An 18535-nucleotide genomic window follows, 5' to 3' on the forward strand; every position below is an offset into this window, starting at 1 on the left:
TGCTCCTTCTCCATGGTGCTGAGACTCCAGCAAAAGGAGTGCTGCGCCGTTGGCTCGATGTTGCGGGAGCGAGCTGAGAGCAGTGCCAACACTTCGGCATGGAAAACCGCCTCCTCTCCGTCCTTCTAAGTCGAAACATCCCGGTCCCTCTACTGCCTCTCTTTTTCTTCCTTTCCAGTCCTTGAGATCCTATCTCTACCTGCCGTTCTTCAGCTTCTCCCTCACTCCCTCAGAGCTCAACCTCTCTACGAACGTTCTCCGCCCACCAGTCCCCCCAACTATTCGACTCTCCATCTCACACGGCGACGTCCTTCCCCCCGGCAACTCCGCCAAACCTCATAACCATACTTCTCCAGCCCGGTGGCTAAAGCGGTCAGCTAATGTGGGAAACGAGTGGGCAAGCCTCGATGGCCGGCCCGCTGTGTGGCTGCTCAGCCGCAAGTCAAGCACACGAGCCACATAAGCCCCCGGCCTACTCACGCTCTCAAACTCCGCGCACTTGACCTGCTAATAGCGGGATACATACAGAGTAGTGGTGGGATTGAACGAATTACGCAGCTGCGCAGTCGCTGTGCCCTCGAGGAGGCTATACCAGCTGCCCCGCGTTGGGATGGAGAACTGGCTTGCAGATTAGGACACCCTTTACGGACGAGGTCAGTCGTACAAAGTGATTCCTGTAGGTCACGGATAGAGGCATATTGTGTGGGTCGTCGTAGCGTAGAAAGAGGCGAGAAGCTAGTTTGCCATGAGATTGATGCAGCAGCTGAAAGATTCAAAATACCGCCCAGCCGACCCAATGCAACGCCGTTCGTTCCCTTCGACATCTAAAAGCACACGGAGTAACATATAAAAAGTAAGGATAAAAGCAAATGCACGCTGCCATAGCCCATTATCGTGAGTATACAACCTTCTTCTGTACAAAGCCGTCGTCTTGCCACTATTTTGGCATCAAAAGATCCTTTCCGGGTCGTTCTTAGACGGCAACACCCCTCCTCCTCCATCCTCCAGGACCCCTCCAAGCCCACATCCACAGGCCCATAGCGATCCACACACTAATCGCCATAGCCCAAAATGTCGGCGCATAGCATCTCTTCCCGTAGCACAACACGTCATCCGCATCTCCCTCAACGCCTGGTTCGCCATTGTCCGCAGCCCTCTGGTAAACAGCAGCGTAAATGGCGCCCCAAACGGTGGCCCCGGCCGCGGGGGTCATGGCGAGAATGCCCCAGTTAGTGCCAAAGTTCTCGACGCCCCATACGACGGAGACGACGATGGGAGTCAGGGAGAACAGGGCGCCGTAGCCGGAGCCTATGAGTGCGGAGACGGCGACGAAGCGGTTAGTGTGCCCTTGCACCCAGCCACTCGCAAGGAGGAGTTGGCCCAGGGAGAGAATGAAGGCGAAGGTAAGGAGAAAGGTTATCCGGGAAACGGTGAACTTGCGGGGTTGCTCGAGCGGTGGCAGGGAGACCAAGGAGTTCGCGACGGAGTCAGGGCCTCGCCGGTGTTGGTGTAGTGGTGGTATGGGGGCTAGGATATCCGACAGAGTTCCGGTTATAAGGCGTGCCAGGGTCGATGTGAGGGCTACGATGGAGACGTGGGTGGCTGCAGAGGTTGTTGCAGAGCTATGGGGAGGTGAGAGGGTGCCGATGATGGTTCCCAGATTATTGATGAAGGCTTCTCCTGGGCCAGTGACGAGGAAGAAGCCACCAGCCAGCCACCACATGGTAGGATCCGAGACATATCGCCTGGTCTCTTCGTTCAATAACCACGTCTTCTTCCGTGCCTCCTCTTCTGCATGCGCTTTCAAGCGCTCGGCTTCTGATTGCAAGAAGTCAAAGGTTGAGTCTGAGAGATCCCGAGGCTCCATGGTGCCGTAACCATGAACGTTGGCCGCCTGGGTGAAGAACTGATCGTGCGCCAGCAAACCTGACCTCTCCAGCTCGTCCACTGCCTCGTCGATCATCTCTTCCTCGTCCATGATGCGCAGCGCGAAAGTCCCGATCACACCCACACAGAGCAGAAGGATGCCCAGGAATAGGAAGTAATGGAAGACGTTCACATCTCCCCTGCTTCCGTCCGAATTCGTCACATATAGCAGACGGCTTCCGACCTGGCTCTGCCACATCCCGCTAAGCCCAAACGCAGCGATTGGAACAGCCAATGCGATACCCTTCGCATTTCCGCGTCCAAAGTTCTTCGCGCATGTCGTCACCGCGGACAAGTACATGCAGCTCGTGCCCATGCCGACTCCGATGAAGGCAAACACCATGATGCCGAACGGCCAGCCATGGCCTCCAGCTGACGGAGGAGGCCCGCTCTTGTATGCGAATGCGGCCAACAGATATCCCAGGCCGAAAAAGATGCCAGAAAGACAGGACGGCCAGCCGGGGCCGAGGCGGTCGCAGAGGTATCCGAAGGCGGGAACAGGCAGGTACATGCCGAGCTCAGCGGTGATGCTCACGATGTTGACCTGGAACTGCGTGTAGTGCAGCTTCGACTGGAAGAGATGGCCATACAGCGAGTATGCCGTGATGCTCCCCGCGCACAGGCAGTTGACGATGGCCCAGACGAAGCTCAGCCATCGTGCAACGTCGCGCTGCAGCCTCTCGCGGTCGCGTTCCATGATGCCCTCGGCGACCTGCTCGAAGAAGCTGCCGGCGTAGCTGGTGTCCTGCGAGTGTCGGTTCGAGTCGTTCTCGGCGTCGGGCTGTAGGAGCGGGCGTCGCGGGGAGGGCGAGGTGTAGTCGAGCTTGTCAATGCCATTGCTGCTATTCCGCTTGGAGTGAGATGGCGACATGACGGGCCGGTTTCGGGCGTGTGACAGGGTGGCGCGCGGATTACAGCCTCATGGCGGCGGTAGGAAATGCTGCATAGGAATACAAAAGGAGGCTGCGCAGGACGAGGAAGGAAAACTGGACACTCGAGGAGCGCCGTCCTTGCTTGACGAGCGGTCAGCGGGCGGACGGACTGCTCGGCGGTGTTGTCGCGAGCATGGCGTCAAGCTTTCCAGCGGGCTACGCTGCCGCCTCTGATTCGCCTGCGCCCGCGATCCGCGAAACTGCTGCTCGAAAACTTCGGCGACTGCAAACGCATCCACCACCACTCCACAACCGCCCCCGGTCGCAATGGCTCCCGCGCAGGCCGCCCACGTCAACTTGTCCCCCGCCGAGCTGTCGTTTCTGCGCTCCTCGCTCTCGCAGACGCCGCCGATCCGCCTCGACAACACCAAGGGCCCCAGGGACTTCCGGTCTATGCGAGCAGAGTATGACGTGCTGCCGGGCGCAAACGGCAGTGCACGCATTGCGCTGGAGGACGGGACCGAGGCGCTGGTCGGAGTCAAGGCGGAGGTCGAGAAGTCGCGATGGCGCCCGGCAGCGGGACAGCAGGAAAGCATGCTCACTGTAGCTACTGGGGATGTGATGATGCGCGACGACAACGAAGAGGAGGACGAGAGCAAAGGGAAAGGCCAGAATGCGTGGATCGAGATGAGCGTGGAGATCCCAGGCTTCCGCGACGACGACCCGCTGCCTGTGTTTCTGGCTGCGATGCTCACCGAGAGCTTGCTTGCGAGCGGCGCGCTCAAAGACCGCCTGTACATCAACAGACGCTTCCACTGGAAGCTGTACGTCGATGTGGGTGCTTCCTTCCCCTCTGAATGGACTCATTCCGGGCTAATCCAGCCTAGGTTCTCCTGCTCTCCCCGCCTCTCTCGTATCCCCTCGCCCTCCTCTCTATGACCGCCCACCTCGCCCTCCTCACCTCCCGCCTGCCGGCGTTGAAGTCCGAGAAGGATGAAGACCCGCTCTTCGATGACGACTGGGATGCATCGGTCCCTCTATATCCTAAGACGGGAAAGAGCACGAGCATTGCGCAAGCGGACAAGCCGCCGGTCATCATTCTTGCCATGGCCGTGGGACCGAACATCATCTTCGACCCCTGCAAGGAAGAGCTCGCTGTGGCCGATGCTGTCCTCGCCATTGCCTGCGCTAACGCAACTTCTTCGACTACAGGTGCTCGCATAGTGTCAATCCGGACCATTGACCCACCTTCTCATCTTACTCCGCCTGGTATTCCTAATTCAATGAACTCCGCCACTGGCGGCACCGTTCCAGCTTCGAGCGCAGAGGCCTTGACGCAGCGTGAACTGCTCGCCGATACTGGAGTGTGGACGCCTCCGCGAGGCGGTATGAAGAGAGACCTGATTTCTCAGATTGTCAAGATGGCGGTCGAGACTGGCGGAGTTGCTGAAGAAGTCATTGGCGCCTTACAGGCAATCGAGGTCGGTTGAACGCAATTGGCACCTGACCACTAGATGCACCGGCCCCGCGACGGTCTCGTAGGCCAAAGCTTGGTGAATTTCTGTTGGCTTTGCTTCACCTTGATGCCCCATGAAACCTAGACAACGAAGCAAATCAGCCACTTCTGGATTTAGCAAATGGATGGTATGCTGAAGGCCGCCACGTAAGGTCTCGCCCATCATCGAGCAAGAGCAAAGATGAGACTGCATCGCTAAAGAGTGCTGTTATAGGGCACGAGGCTTTGCCAAGTTTTTAGGGCTTGCGGCTGGCCATAGAATCGCCATACAAAAAAACCATCTCAGCTCAGGACGGGATAATCCGTCTTGGACGGAAGCACAGCTGAACATATTCAAATCTCGATCATTTTCCTCATCCCACTTGTTCAGTACTTTCGATGTTTACTTCCGGCCCTTTCTCCACCATATGACCTGGATCAATGCCACTTTATTGACTTCGAATTGTGATATTGTACGGCGACTTCCCTTCATTGACGGCCGTATACCTTCGAGATGTGGTGGGATGGCTGTCATATAGTCCGCTGCGGCTTCTGGATGAATTGGAGTCAGTTGCCCCTTGGCCTTCTTCTCGTCGCTAAATTGAGTAGGCTCCGATGCAATTCACGGCTCCACACTTACCCTTCCCACCCCGTGGGCTCTGGTCCTCATTGGCTTCCTCACTCTCTTCGTAAATCTCGTTTCTGGTTATCTCTGGGGACTGATCCGTTTCGTTATCCACCAAATCAACACTTCAGCCAAAAGTCAAGATGATATGTACCATCATTTCCAACTCGTCCTGCGCAATACGGAAACCCCAGCAACGTTCATCTCGAAACTTCTCAAGGTGGGCTTTGCACACAAAGGTGCCCGGTTCGAGGCTTACAGACGCTCGATGTGGCTGATTGTTCTCGCCGTATTCTATGGATTGGGGACGTGGGCCGCCAGTGGTCTTTCGCCAAGCTTCATCGCGGGGGGTGACGAGGTCCAGGCCATACCAGGCAAGTGTGGGTGGATGAAAGACGAGATTCCAACAGACTCCGTCACCGATGATGCTGAGTTCGAATCCTTCAACGCCTTGGTCCTTATGGCTCGATATGGATATCGCCGCAGCGCAGGTTACAGTCGCTCGTGTTACGCCCAGGCCGCTGACAACTCCACCGCTTGCGGAAACTTTATACAGACGATACTCCCATACAATACTAATATGTCTGCCCCATGTCCCTTCGATAATAACATTTGCAATGGGGAGGCAATCATGTTCGACACTGGTCTCCTCCGATCAGACACACATCTAGGTATAAACACACGTCCAGATGATGCCATATCACTCCGGAAAGTCTTTCAATGCGTTCCACTCGCTGCAGAGCAATACAGCGATGTATGGCCAGTCTCAGACGAGGTCAAGAACTTCGATCCCGCGGCACAACTGATGAAGTGCTACAAAGTGGGCACAATAGAGGGCGCTCCATGGCCTGAAGATTCCATCTGCTTTCTAGACACTGAGTTGAATTTTGGTGATCAATCATACAGGATAAGGTGGGTACCATCCCGAGTCTTGACAGCGCTAATCCTCGACAGGTCCGCTTCAGCATTCGTCAATCACAATGGTAACGAAGCGACCAACTTCGAACCCATTCCCGAACTTAAGTCTCCCGAAGCCGATCTGACCATCATCGGCCTGTTGAACAAAATGGGCTACCGTAACCCTATTCGGGATCCTTGGTTCAACGCGCAAAACTGTACGACGAACAACACCTTCACAGTCAGCCCAGAAATTTGTACAGCCACAAATGCCATAACTTTTCTCGGCTGCACAGAGCGTTACCAGTTCTGCGCCTCTGACGGAACCAACTGTTCTCCCTTTACAGGTCTCTATGGAATCAACCCTGTGCCAGAGCAGTCCCCCGACCTAAACCCAACACAAAAGGCCCTCTTTCAGCTTATTTGGAAGATCGCGTGGTTCGCACAGCTCAACTTTCAACTTGCTTTCGTCGGTCGCGAAAATCTCATTGCCAACGAATACCTATGGGATGACAGCTTCAGTTTCCGCATCTCGGCATCGCTTCCAGACGACCACTGGCAAAGAGAGACCGCCAACTGGATGAACACAAGCCTGGCACTGATGCAGCGTGCCGCCTTCGGGTTTGCGCGCCCACCTGCCTTCGACGTGGGCCCTGACATATCGGTTCTGAAGCACGTCGTGGAGCCAGATGACCCTGCGATGCAGGCTCTCTGCCACAAAGTCAAGTTCAGATCAAAAGCCCACACTTCGTTCAGGGTTGCTGGCTTGTTCGGCCTGCTCGCGGCCGGCCTCGCCATCATCGTACTGAGCGTAGCGCTTCCGAAAGTGGTCGCTTACATACAGAAACGCAGTGGGCGCGGCTTGCACAAGAAACTGGAGTGGATTGAAAGCAGCGCATTCCAATTGCAGAGGATGGCGGCTGAGGGACGAGGCGTCGGGCCCTGGGATGGCAGAGAGGACGACGTACCTACGTTGGCGGAGTACGGGCATTTGTTCAACCTTACGGGTTTGAGCCTCAGGGGGAGGTGGAGTAGGGTGGCGAGCTATGAGGTTGTGGGGAAGAGGGAGGCGGAAGAGCAGCGGGATCAGGAAGGAGGAGTCGAGCTGAGTGATATGGTGGCGCCAAGGCACAGTGTGAGGGTGCGCCAGAGGGAGCAGGATGATGATACCTTACGGCTATTGGATGGCTAGTCCCAGCACAAGGTCAAGCAGCTGAAAGTGGCACTAAGTCAGCTCAGCAACGGAAATTGTATGAACACCTTCAGGAAAAGGCATCTCATTCTTTCGCGTGGTCTGGTAGGTGGTTTGCATTTCGTCGGTGGTAGACTGCAGGCAATATGCCGTATATTTCCGGACCTACAGGCCACCTTTATGACCTCACAGAGATTCAACCCACCAACTTGACCATCCTTTTCGGGTTAGTGAATATCCGTGTCGTGCACTTGGAATGCACACAGGCTAAAGGAAAGGAGCGCCCCTTCCGCATGGTGATAGACAGACCTCGTGACAGATCCGGCTCCCCACTTTTACCTCCTGTCAATACGTCAAACCATGGTTCAGCAGCGCCTCTTCACGTAAGGACGCTCCTCAGCCACACCAGCGAAGTTGCAACGGGATATTAAATTCTGTACTTTGTTGCGCCTACCAAATGCACACGCAAAAGTCTAGACGAGGGACTCTGCGCCCCGACCATCCACCACACACGCTTACACCAAACGGCCCCAAGGCCTTGTTTGTCTAACCATATGCCAGAAGCCCGTCTTCCCTTCCTCGAACCTCAGGAAACAGAGTACAAATCATCGACAGCTATAGTATACACACGCTTAACCAGAGAACTCCTTAACGTCGGTCGTCTTGCCAGGGATAAGCGCCAGCGGCACGATACCCGACACGTGCATCTCCGGGCCGTACACGTGCATGTCGAGACCGAGCTCCTGGCCGACACTCTTGATGTTCTTGAGACCCTCCTGGTAGTTGGGGCCGGCACGACGGATCCAGATGTGGACGTTATGCTCGAGGAGGAGGGGCGCGACTTCCCTCAGAGCGCGGATGACCCCCTTGAAGGTGGAGGCGACGTTGGTGAAGTTGGCAATGCCACCGCCAATGAAGAGAACCTTGCCTTCGGGGTGCTGAGGAGCGCGGAGCATGAGATCAAGAACAGTGCGGGCGTAGTGGAAGGTCTGAGTCTCGGTGGGCGCACCAGAGTACTCACCGTAGTTGGCGAGCTCGCTGGCGAAACCGGCAGAGGCGATGGCGTCGGCGTAGACGACCGAGGCACCACCACCGGCGACGAGGGTCCAGACACGGCCGGAGGCGTTGAGGATTGTGAGTTTGAGCGAGGCACCGGTCTTTGCGTCCATCTCGGCGATGTACGCCTCCTCCTTGCTCATCTCACGGCCGAAAGGAGCAGGGAACTCCATGGGAGGGCCGACATCGATGGTAGTCTTGCCATCCTTCGGGGCAGCTGGGGTACCGAGAGCAGTTGCGCTGCGAGCGATAGCCCACTTCGCACCGCACTCGAACTCAGCGGTCTGGTCAAGCTTGGCAGCAAGATCCAGGAAGTGAACCTCAGCCGAGGTGGCATCAGCGTTGGGGATGACGACGAGAGGGTTGATTTCGAGGTAGCTGATTTGGTCAGCATGATAGTTAAGGATGTTGTGGAGGGTGCTGCTCACGTGAACTGGCAGTCAACATAGACAGCGTATAACCTTGAGATGAAGTCGACGAGGACGTTGTGCACACCCTTGGGCACCTTGCTCAGGAGCGTTGAGGCAATGACCTCGTTAGAAGGGTACTCCTTGAGGTCGACGGGGATGAGAAGCTTCTCGGCCTTCTCATCGACATCACCGACATCGACACCGCCCTCGTGGGTGAAGAGGATCCAATCGCCCTAAAGCGGAGCGTTAGCGGGAAGATCGAGAAGTGATTGGGCATGATCCGTGCAATAGCCGAGTGCCATCTCAAGAGCCGCATCATGAAACATTAGGAAATCCCAAATGCAGCAGCATAGCGCGCGACAAATGAGGGAAGAAAGAGGAATGGCATGTGAAAGCCGGCGGCTTATCGTGGTTGGAGGGCGTGCGCTCTGCAGCAAGTGGGTCGGGGATTGGTTTCCCTTCGCCCGGCCCACCGTCTAACAAAACAGGAGTCCGTCCGCGCATAAGTGATCCTTCTTCCGCTGCAGCGCTTCTGTCTCATGCACAAAATATTTTCCTTCTCTTGACCTCGACACTAGAGCAAGCCGTCGCCGATGTGATTCCACCATGGCGCTGGCAACGAAATCGGAAACGGAAAGCAACGTACCTCTCGCACCGAGTTGATGTTGATGTAGTACTCTGTGTCCTGCGGGTGCGGGACGAAGGGCTCGACCAAGAACTGCCTCAGGACGCCCGTGACAGCCTCGACCTTCTGCGGCTTGCCTGCCCTCGCCTGGATCCACTCCTTCGCCTCCGGCCACGTCTTGTTCAGGGCCAGTAGACCGCTCTTGCCCCGCCTCTTGATCAATTGATCTGGCTTCGCAACGAACTTGGAACCGGGAGCCAGCAGCCACGGGTAAGTGGCCTCTGCCTGGTCGAGCACGCCCTTGACGTCCGCATCGGCCGGGAAGTGCAGCGATGCAAGCCTGGGCGGCGGGTTGTGTGTGGCCGACGCCGGCAGAGGAGTGGGCTTGATGACAGGAGCGCGGGTGAGGTGGTAGTTGAGGATGGCCTTGCCGTCGGCCTCGAGGATTGACTTGGCGGACATTGTAAGAGGTGGTTATGCGGAGCTGGAGCTGGTGAGTGCTACTCTCGTGGGCTGGGGCTGATGGAGACAAGACAAGAGGGGACGGGAGGGTGATATTGACGGTGCAGCAGGGCGAAAAGCGTCTCGACGAAGAGCGGACTGGATTCCCGACAAAGTCCGGAAATATTGACAATGGGCCTTTATGAAAAGCGGCCGGGGTGCAGAGGGTCGGAAAGCAGTGGAGGGGGCCGGCAGAAAAGACACCAAGGCGGCCGGGCTTGCTGAGACGTACCTATATGTGGTTGAGGGCTGCACTCGGGATTCGAAGACACGGCAGGAGCACGATTGGGCTGTGTGGGTGAGACGGCGGCGACGATTGAGGGCCTGGGAAGCAGCGGTCTGTATGTTTTTTCGCGCGTTGAGCTCAGGGTGGCAGGTTGGGCGGGCCAATGCAGGTCGCGGCGGGCGGGTCGAGAAGCAGCCAACCACGGGCCACCGCTCGGCAAGGGGCTCACCGCGCGCTGACGGGCACCGAGTGCACGCCAAAGGCCGCGAGCACCTCGAAATAACAGCGCCGCCGGAGTCGCTGGGGTCGCACGCCCGCAGTCGCCCTCGCACGCAGAGTCGCAGCATCGCCGCACTTCTCCGGGCACATTCCGACAGGTGTGGCGGCGACGCTGCGCTGTTGGATACACGGCTCCCCTTTCACCGCTCCGAGAAGTGGCTTAGTGCCGCGCTCGGCCTTACCCCAACAATCCAGCAGACGAGCAGGGACCTCAACACCGAAGAAACACAGGAGCCCCAATCTTCGGAAAGCGTCACCGCGGCCTTTACCACCACCGCTCCCCCATCAGCACCAGCCTTATTGCCCGTACGCAGCTCTGCCGGCCCTTGGCGCAGCCTCAATAAGTGAGTCGCCCGTCCGATATCTTGCTGCCATCCCCCGTTGCTCTGCTCCTCCACCGCGTGCCTGCCCAGCCAGCTTCCCCCGGCGCTTTTTCGTTGGTCTTCCATTCAGCCCTCACGTCAGCCGAAGGCCGCACCGCACCGCACCGCACTGCTGTCTGCAACCCCGACCTCCGTATACTGACCTTCCTCTCGCATATAGGCCACTCTCCGCAGATTGACCATTGACCCTCCCTGACCTCGCTTTCCACCTCCTCCGGCCACAATGCCTTCCGCCGTACCAGTCAACGGGACCACGCCCCAGCAGGCCGCCACCTCGACCGACGGCAGCCTCTCTGCAAATGACAACATCCGTCGTTTCGCAGCCCCCAGCCGGCCATTGAGTCCGCCCGCCGCCCACCTGCTCTTCCACCCCAAGACACGATGCTTTGTCTAGTAAGCTGCTCTGGCGGAATGCGTAAACAAGGGAGAAGCTCTAACCGCGACGCACAGCGGCCTGCAGCCCCGCGCCGTGCAGGGCATGCTCGACTTCGACTTCATCTGCAAGCGCAAGACGCCCTCCGTCGCCGGCATCATCTACACCTTTGGCGGTCAGTTCGTCAGCAAAATGTGCGTCTGCCAAGCCATTGAGCTCGCATCGTGCAGTTGGAGTGCTAACCGCGGCATGCAGGTACTGGGGAACCAGCGAGACGCTTCTGCCCGTCTACCAGTCGGTAGAGAAGGCCGTGGCCAAGCACAGCGATGTCGACACCGTCGTCAACTTCGCCTCGTCGCGATCCGTCTACAGCTCCACCATGGAATTGATGGAGTTCCCGCAGATCAAGTGCATTGCCATCATCGCCGAGGGTGTGCCTGAGCGAGTGAGTCTTGTCTTAGGTGCCTGTATAAGCTCCAATTGAGTTGGCACTGACATCTGCCAGCGTGCCCGAGAAATTCTGCACGTCGCCAAGAAGAAGGGCATCACCATCATCGGCCCGGCCACCGTCGGTGGCATCAAGCCCGGCTCGTTCAAAATCGGCAACACTGGCGGTATGATGGACAACATCGTCGCCTCCAAGCTCTACCGCCCCGGCTCCGTCTCTTACGTCTCCAAGTCTGGTGGTATGTCCAACGAGCTGAACAACATCATTGCCAACACCACCGATGGTGTGTTGGAGGGTGTTGCCATTGGCGGTGATAGGTATCCGGGAACTACCTTTATCGACCACGTCCTCCGCTACCAGGCCGACCCCGACTGCAAGATCATTGTGCTGCTCGGCGAGGTCGGTGGTGTTGAGGAATACCGTGTGATTGAGGCGGTCAAGTCCGGCCAGGTCACCAAGCCCATCGTCGCGTGGGCCATCGGTACCGTTGCTGGTATGCTCAAGACCGAAGTACAGTTTGGTCACGCTGGTTCTTTCGCCAACTCTCAGCTCGAGACTGCGGCGACGAAGAACAGGACGATGAGGGAAGCCGGCATCTACGTCCCTGAGACCTTCGAGGAGATGCCTGGCACTCTTGCCCAGGTCTACCAGAAGCTGGTCAAGGATGGAACCATCAAGCCCAAGCCCGAACCAGCTGTTCCCAAGATCCCCATCGACTACTCCTGGGCGCAGGAGCTCGGTCTCATCCGAAAGCCCGCCGCTTTCATCTCCACCATCTCCGACGACCGTGGCCAGGAGCTTCTCTATGCCGGTATGCCCATCTCTGACGTCTTCAGGGAGAACATTGGTATCGGTGGTGTCATGTCTCTGCTATGGTTCCGCCGCCGCCTGCCCGACTACGCCAGCCGCTTCTTGGAGATGGTGCTTATGCTGACGGCCGACCACGGTCCCGCCGTGTCCGGTGCTATGAACACCATCATCACTACCCGTGCAGGCAAGGATCTCATCAGTGCGTTGGTGTCCGGTCTCTTGACCATTGGCTCCCGCTTCGGTGGTGCCCTTGACGGTGCTGCCGAGGAGTTCACCAGGGCCTTTGACAAGGGTCTCAGCCCTCGTGACTTTGTTGACACCATGAGGAAAGAAAACAAGCTGAGTAAGTTTGCGCAAGTATTAGTTTTCATGCCCAGACCGCTAACCGTCCCCAGTCCCCGGTATCGGCCATAGGATCAAGTCCCGAAACAACCCCGACCTCCGTGTCGAGCTCGTCAAGGAGTACGTCAAGAAGAACTTCCCCAACACCAAGCTGCTTGACTATGCTCTCGCCGTCGAGACTGTCACAACGTCCAAGAAGGACAACCTTATTCTCAACGTCGACGGCTGCATTGCCGTCTGTTTCGTTGACCTGATGCGCAACTGCGGTGCCTTCTCCGCTGAGGAGGCTGAGGACTACCTGAAGATGGGTGTCCTCAACGGTCTCTTCGTGCTCGGCCGCAGCATTGGTCTGATTGCTCACTTCCTCGACCAGAAGAGGCTGAGAACTGGCCTCTACAGGCATCCCTGGGACGACATCACTTACCTCCTCCCGTCGCTGTCGCAAGGTGGTGCACCGGGAGCGGAGGGTCGTGTCGAGGTCACCTTGTAGTTCTGAGTTAGGCAAAAAGGAAGGAAATATCCAGGTTCAGGTCTCCGTTTGTTGGGCCTGGACAGGCGTCTTCAGATTTTAGATGTGCATTCGGCGTGCTAGAGGAAGTCAGACATATCGGGGTCAGTGTAGCAATAGTCGTTAGCCTTTGGCGTGGTTTCATGCAAGCTTGTTCGGTGCAGTTGCTTCGGCGCTTCTGCTCGAATGACAGTACGAAGATATAATAATATGAATGGATTCCGAACGAGTCCGCTGCTTCGTAAAGAGAAAACACTTCCATTCGAATGGACTAGGACGAGGCTGCGGCCCGCGTGAGCCGATTGAGAGGGTCCGGTGCTCCCACGTGCGCCGGCTCCACACTCATGCAAGCCTGGCTCCCGCTCAGGCTCTCCGTTGACACATTACACATACATATCCCCCACCCTCCGGTTGCTCATGGTACTCCCGGCATTGTAGCACATCGTACTCACCCGGGCTGAGCGGCATCTGCGCAGCGAGGCACGACTAGAGGCATGCAGGAACCAGCGGCGCTCCATCCTGGCTTGCTGACTTTGTACTGCAGCGCGTTATCGCGATCATCGGCCGACTGTGCCTGACCGGAAAACAGGCTTCAGTGACGTCTGACGGGCTACCTCCAGAGGTACTTCTATGCGTGAGCCGCCTGATGGTGAGAAACATTGGGTTAACCGAAAGAGGACTAGAAACTGCTGATAGCGATAAGCCGTTCGTGAAGGACGGGGACACCTGCGAACCGATCGTCAGTCACGCATCAGATGACCGAACGCCCCGCATCCCAGCCTCCCCGTTTCCCACTATCCCTCCACCGGCGGCATCGTTACCAGGACCGGAGTACTGAGCACGCTATCGTTCGGATGCGGTGCAGGCGCTGGTGGAATGTAGCCGCTCTTTGAGGCCTTTGTTACGGCATGGCTTCTTGGTGCTCGATGGTGTGCTCGCTCGGCAGACAAGTGCCATATGCAGGAAGCTGACTGACAAGAAACGGAACAGCCAGTGGCGATGCAGCCGCCTGGCAGCTCGCTGCAGCTACCCCGCGGTGCGCAGTGAGCTTTTCCGAGCTATCCTGAGCTCATGCCTCGATATGGGCCGCCAAGCAGCCTCTTTGTGCTGGCGATAAGCAAATTACGCTGGACAAGGCAGACCAGCCCGGAGGGACGGTCAATAGGCTAGCTGCGTGCAGCCCGAGCCGCTCCCAAGAGAATAAGTACCTCTTTCTGTCCTGTCTCTGTCCCTCCAGCCTTGTGCCCCTCCTCTTCCCTCCTCGTATAGCTTCAGAGTGCTGCTGCTCAGCCCACACACCATGCTGGCCCTTTTCCTCGCAGTCATGGCCGCGGCCTGGCTGATCGAAGCGGCCAATGACAACGAACTGCACCATAATTTTGGGGCTGTCGCTTTCATCCGAGCTGGGGAACGAACGCCGTTGCTAAAGCCCGACACGCCCGTCCTGACTGCCTTGGGTGCGCAGCAGATGCATGAGCTAGGACAGAACTTCAGAGGCAGATACATCTACGAGATGGATAGCCCAATCGGACTTGGCGTTCAAAATATCGACGGAATGTCGGTCGACCTTTTGCAGAACGATCAGCTCTTCATCCAGACAATCGACAAGCCATATCTTGTATCCGCCGCGCAGGCCTTTATGCAGGGATTGTACCCTCCTTACTCCCTCAATGTTACCCGGAATGGGCCACTCGCCGATGCTACTGGCCTCCTGGCCAATGGCACATCAGTCGATGCCCCGATGGGTGGCTATCAGTATCCCAATATCCAGACTCTTAGCGATCTCGACCCGCAGAGCGTTTACATTGCTGGAGCCCAAAATTGCCCCGCGTCGCAGCTGGACTCCGCAATGTACGAGACGACGGAAGCTTTCATGAATACCCAAACGGCCGAGAGGTCGTTCTACCAATCGCTCGACATGGATTGGTTTGATGGAAATATTCGCGAGAGTTCGCTGTATGTACAATTGTTCGCTCGACCGACCCGTTTTGGATAGCGCCGGATTAGCTGACCATCATGTCCAGGGACTATCGCTATGCTTATGAGATATACGATTACCTCTCGTACGCCTACGTGCACAATACGGACACTATGGAGAAGCTCTCCAACGACAGCACCTACGCTGGGGTCTTTGACCGACTTCGATATCTGGCGGATGGTAGTTCCTGGTATAGATACGGCAACTACTCTTCTTCCACCGGGGGCGACGGTGACCGAGCAATGGCGGGCAAGACACTCGCCGCTCTCATACTCGGCCAACTCCAAAAGATTGTATTGAATAACGGCAATACGACTAACGGCGTTGCGAAGCCGCTAACTCTTCTCTTCGGTGAACACGAAGCCTTCATCTCCCTTTTCTCCTTGATCATGGTCGACTATCTGCACGACAACTTCCATGCCGTCCCGCCACCGGCTTCTGCCATGATCTTCGAACTCTTTACAGTTCAGCGAGACGATGCCTTCCCTTCGGATCAGGACGATCTTTGGGTCCGGTTTTACTTCCACAATGGCACTGCTCCAAATGGTACTGCCACATTCAATGGTCAGCTACAGGCTTTCTCCATCTTCGGTAACGGCCCGTCACATATGGATCTTACGTGGACTGAGTTCCAGGACATGATGAGTCGCGTCATGACGAATCAGCTCTCAGATTGGTGTAGCCAGTGCAGCTCGGGCTCGCTGTTCTGCTGGGGCGTCGACAACTCGACCATCGCGATCACGCTTGCTGCACAAAACAAGAAGCAGCTCTCTCCTGCTGTCGCCGGCGTCATCGGTGCAGTCGTTACTCTCGCCGTTGCTGGTCTTCTCTTTGCAGTCGCTATGCTGCTCGGCGGCATCCGCTTCCACCGCGTAAGCCGGGGCAAGAAGTCTGACCTTGGAGGCTTCAAAGGATCAGCCAAACTAGCTTCAGATGCCGATTTGCATCTGCCAAAGAACGCTGTTGCACCGGCGGGAATAGTGAGCTTCGGCAAGGATGGCGATAAGAAGGTTACGCACGAGAGAGTCGGGAGCTGGGAGCTCAGGCAAAAGGAGTTTGGACCGAAGTCGGGCGACTTGGGAGACGAGTCGAGGAGGGTCAGCTTTGAGGCCATTGAAGCAGCGTTGCACAAACCTGTTGAGCCTTCTGAGAGGGTCTGAGGAATCCTTCCCCGCTGCACTACGGCGACTGTTTGCATTTCTCTCGGAGCACGTGCTCGACGCTCGCTGGATGACTGTTTTTGCGGAGAATTGGATGAGCGAGGCCGCTTCGCAGGCATACGTTCGCTTCTTACAATCTTGATACCCGGTCCGAGGCGGGGGACCTTTTCCTTTTCTCATTATGATACCCACGCTCTCTTGGACGACTAGACTCACGAGGTGGATCGGATGGGTACTCGGTATGGCGCATGCACGAGGCGAACGGGATGGAGGATACCTACGTACAAGTAAGCATAGAATAATTTGTATTCCTTCCTGGTCTTGACGTGGCGAAGGGGGTAGTAGTACCGTTGTTGCTTTAAGCTTTGCTGCGCCGCCCGTATGTCTCAGTCCCCACGTTTCATCGAAGTGCATACATTGCTCCTTCTTTCCCTCCCAGCTTCTCGGTGACATTGCTCTTTCCTTGCCAACATCTCAGTTAGAGAGGTCATCTCACGGCTTTGCCACTCCACACAATCTCTCCACCCGCTATTCTATTCCATGATAATCGCATCTTTCCCATCTCACCGTACTTCAGACGGTGCTGTATATCTCCTCTCCAATCTCCATCCAGATCGTTTCGAATCAGACAGAACTCAAAAGGGGTACGTGGTCTAATTAGCATGACGCTCTCTCTCTCTCTCTCACACACACACACACATATAGCGAGGAAGGCGATGATTTCTTTTCCTATGACTAGCGTGCCTCCTGGTGTGGTCTTACACCTAAGCGCTGAATTTTTACTTTCCCATTACCGCAGCTTCCCGTCTTGGGGAGGTGCGGGAAGTAGTGAGAGAATGGGGGCAGACGGGAGTACATTTTACATTTCTAGGACTATGGAATTATTAAAGGCGGCAAAGGAAGAAGCGGAATGACGCCGGGACGCCGGGGCCAGGGCTGTGACCAGCCTCAATCAGTGGTGTTGACGGCGCTCAAGGAGTGTGGACCTCAGGAATGATGTTGTAGATGAAATGCTTTTTCGTCACCACGCTCTCTCCCGGATCCAATTTCTCCTCCCTCGGCCCGTAATAGTAGGGCTTGATATACGCGAGCTTCCTCGGCCGATCCGCCGCTTCCAGGACCCTGCTCTCAATCTCGATAACGCCATTGCCGTTGTCCAGAAGACCTGCTGGCATTCCTTTTCGCCCATCGTCTCGGTGTTGTCGAGGTCGCGGTAGCGGATGTTGAAGGTCTGGCGGAAGTCGACTTTGACGTAGGCGGCGCCGTTGGAGACGGTGACGGTGTCCCATCCTTTGTTCCAGAAGAGCTGGTCGGTCAGGTTGACGGAGGTGTAGGCGGTCCTTCCTAGCATGTGCTCGTGGAGGGCGTACTCTTTGGCGCAGTGTTCTTTGATGGCGCGTCGGATGGCGGGAGCGGGGACGTCTTGGTGGTGCCCTAGCGCTGGCTCGCGCGGCCAGCATTTGTTTTCCAGTGGGTGGAAATACTGCTTGTCCTTCTTCTTGGTGGGGCGGAACGGGTTCGGCTTCTGTAGAGGTGGGACACATTAGCGTATGGTCTCAGGAGACGGGTTTTCTAGAGGGAGGGGCCCACGCGGGAGGGGAGGCCAGGCCTGGGGGCATTCAAGGGTGAAAGACGATACTGAATCCTTCTATGATGTGTTGCCCCACATACGCACCTTTGAGTCACGGTCGCCGTAATAATGCGGTGGCGCAGGGGCGGCGGTCTGGCTCGCCGGGGGGAAAATAGTGAAGCGGCTACCCTTCTTGATCTTGTACGGCTTATACTTCATCTTGCGACCGCCGTGCGGCATATAAACGGGTCCTTCGCAGTGCGAAGGCACCTTCCAGCTGTTGAAAGCCGCGGCGCAAGTCGCCTTCGGATCGCCGTCTATGCTGCGGTGGTAACGATATGTGTTAGCAAAAGTCTCAGCCAGAGCGTCGGGGGTGTGGGTACTAGCGTTTCTTATGTCCTTATCCGTTGAAGGCCGTCAAGAAGGGTCTTCCAGAGCCAGAACTAGGAAATGCTGGCATGTGCGCTGTGGCATACGTACGTACCGCTGGACATACTCCTGAACCTCCCTCAGCGCATTATCGAGTGGACCGTCATAGACGAACGACTTGGGAAATACCTTGAACCATTCCGGGCCGTCCTCATACTTGAGGGCCCGAGAGTTGCCTTTTCCATCTTCCTCACTGTAGACCGGGACGAAATAGCCATTGTAATTGGCGATGCAGACAGCTTTCCTATCCCTCCTTGCACTATCAAGGTAAAAAAGGAAGTTCCTCGTGATCGGCAGTTCCGGAAGGGAAAACACGTCCAGGCGCGCCTTAGTGGGTTGGAGATGAGGATGGTATTTGGGATCATAAGGCGTGGTATTGCCGTTGTAGACCGGATGCCATTTGGTCTTGGTGGGAGAAGGGGTTTTCGTG

At 56.7% G+C, this 18535-nt stretch overlaps 8 protein-coding genes across 8 annotated transcripts; 5 read left to right on the forward strand and 3 right to left on the reverse strand.

The window, feature by feature from the left end:
- Positions 1 to 726: 726 nt before the first annotated feature.
- BU26DRAFT_512677 (MFS general substrate transporter) lies at positions 727 to 2986 on the reverse strand. Its single transcript, XM_033827438.1, has one exon. The coding sequence runs from the start codon at positions 2795 to 2797 to the stop codon at positions 974 to 976; it is 1824 nt and encodes a 607-aa protein (XP_033690712.1). The 5' UTR covers positions 2798 to 2986; the 3' UTR covers positions 727 to 973.
- Positions 2962 to 4678, forward strand: BU26DRAFT_6427 (uncharacterized protein). The gene is made up of 2 exons (XM_033836131.1): positions 2962 to 3632; positions 3686 to 4678. Exons 1-2 carry the CDS (start codon positions 3126 to 3128, stop codon positions 4286 to 4288), a joined length of 1110 nt encoding a protein of 369 aa, XP_033690713.1. The 5' UTR covers positions 2962 to 3125; the 3' UTR covers positions 4289 to 4678.
- A 1228-nt stretch (positions 4679 to 5906) lies between these two features.
- Positions 5907 to 6812, forward strand: BU26DRAFT_407348 (uncharacterized protein; the record flags this gene model as incomplete). The annotated part of the gene is made up of 1 exon (XM_033822881.1): positions 5907 to 6812. A coding segment is annotated over one exon (906 nt), but the record flags the coding sequence as incomplete, so codon positions are not given.
- A 758-nt stretch (positions 6813 to 7570) lies between these two features.
- Positions 7571 to 9803, reverse strand: BU26DRAFT_512678 (ATP citrate lyase-like protein subunit). The gene is made up of 3 exons (XM_033827439.1): positions 9120 to 9803; positions 8492 to 8706; positions 7571 to 8441 (listed from the first exon to the last, which is right to left on the reverse strand). Exons 1-3 carry the CDS (start codon positions 9558 to 9560, stop codon positions 7640 to 7642), a joined length of 1458 nt encoding a protein of 485 aa, XP_033690715.1. The 5' UTR covers positions 9561 to 9803; the 3' UTR covers positions 7571 to 7639.
- Positions 9652 to 10767, forward strand: BU26DRAFT_6432 (uncharacterized protein). The gene is made up of 2 exons (XM_033836132.1): positions 9652 to 10448; positions 10648 to 10767. Exons 1-2 carry the CDS (start codon positions 9742 to 9744, stop codon positions 10664 to 10666), a joined length of 726 nt encoding a protein of 241 aa, XP_033690716.1. The 5' UTR covers positions 9652 to 9741; the 3' UTR covers positions 10667 to 10767.
- Positions 10648 to 13095, forward strand: BU26DRAFT_512679 (ATP-citrate synthase-like protein subunit 1). Its single transcript, XM_033827440.1, has 5 exons — positions 10648 to 10880; positions 10938 to 11054; positions 11116 to 11305; positions 11366 to 12461; positions 12514 to 13095. Exons 1-5 carry the CDS (start codon positions 10711 to 10713, stop codon positions 12948 to 12950), a joined length of 2010 nt encoding a protein of 669 aa, XP_033690717.1. The 5' UTR covers positions 10648 to 10710; the 3' UTR covers positions 12951 to 13095.
- Positions 13096 to 14268: 1173 nt separating this feature from the next.
- BU26DRAFT_414383 (phosphoglycerate mutase-like protein) lies at positions 14269 to 16106 on the forward strand (the record flags this gene model as incomplete). The annotated part of the gene is made up of 2 exons (XM_033823067.1): positions 14269 to 14924; positions 14993 to 16106. 2 exons carry the CDS (start codon positions 14269 to 14271, stop codon positions 16104 to 16106), a joined length of 1770 nt encoding a protein of 589 aa, XP_033690718.1.
- An 891-nt stretch (positions 16107 to 16997) lies between these two features.
- On the reverse strand, positions 16998 to 18323 carry BU26DRAFT_545264 (uncharacterized protein; the record flags this gene model as incomplete). The annotated part of the gene is made up of 4 exons (XM_033831779.1): positions 16998 to 17239; positions 17272 to 17631; positions 17782 to 17998; positions 18235 to 18323. The coding sequence occupies 4 exons, from the start codon at positions 18321 to 18323 to the stop codon at positions 17078 to 17080; spliced, it is 828 nt and encodes a 275-aa protein (XP_033690719.1). The 3' UTR covers positions 16998 to 17077.
- Between the last annotated feature and the right edge of the window lie 212 nt (positions 18324 to 18535).

This window comes from Trematosphaeria pertusa (genome assembly GCF_010094035.1).
Source record: "Trematosphaeria pertusa strain CBS 122368 unplaced genomic scaffold BU26scaffold_1, whole genome shotgun sequence".
Lineage (NCBI taxonomy): Eukaryota > Fungi > Ascomycota > Dothideomycetes > Pleosporales > Trematosphaeriaceae > Trematosphaeria > Trematosphaeria pertusa.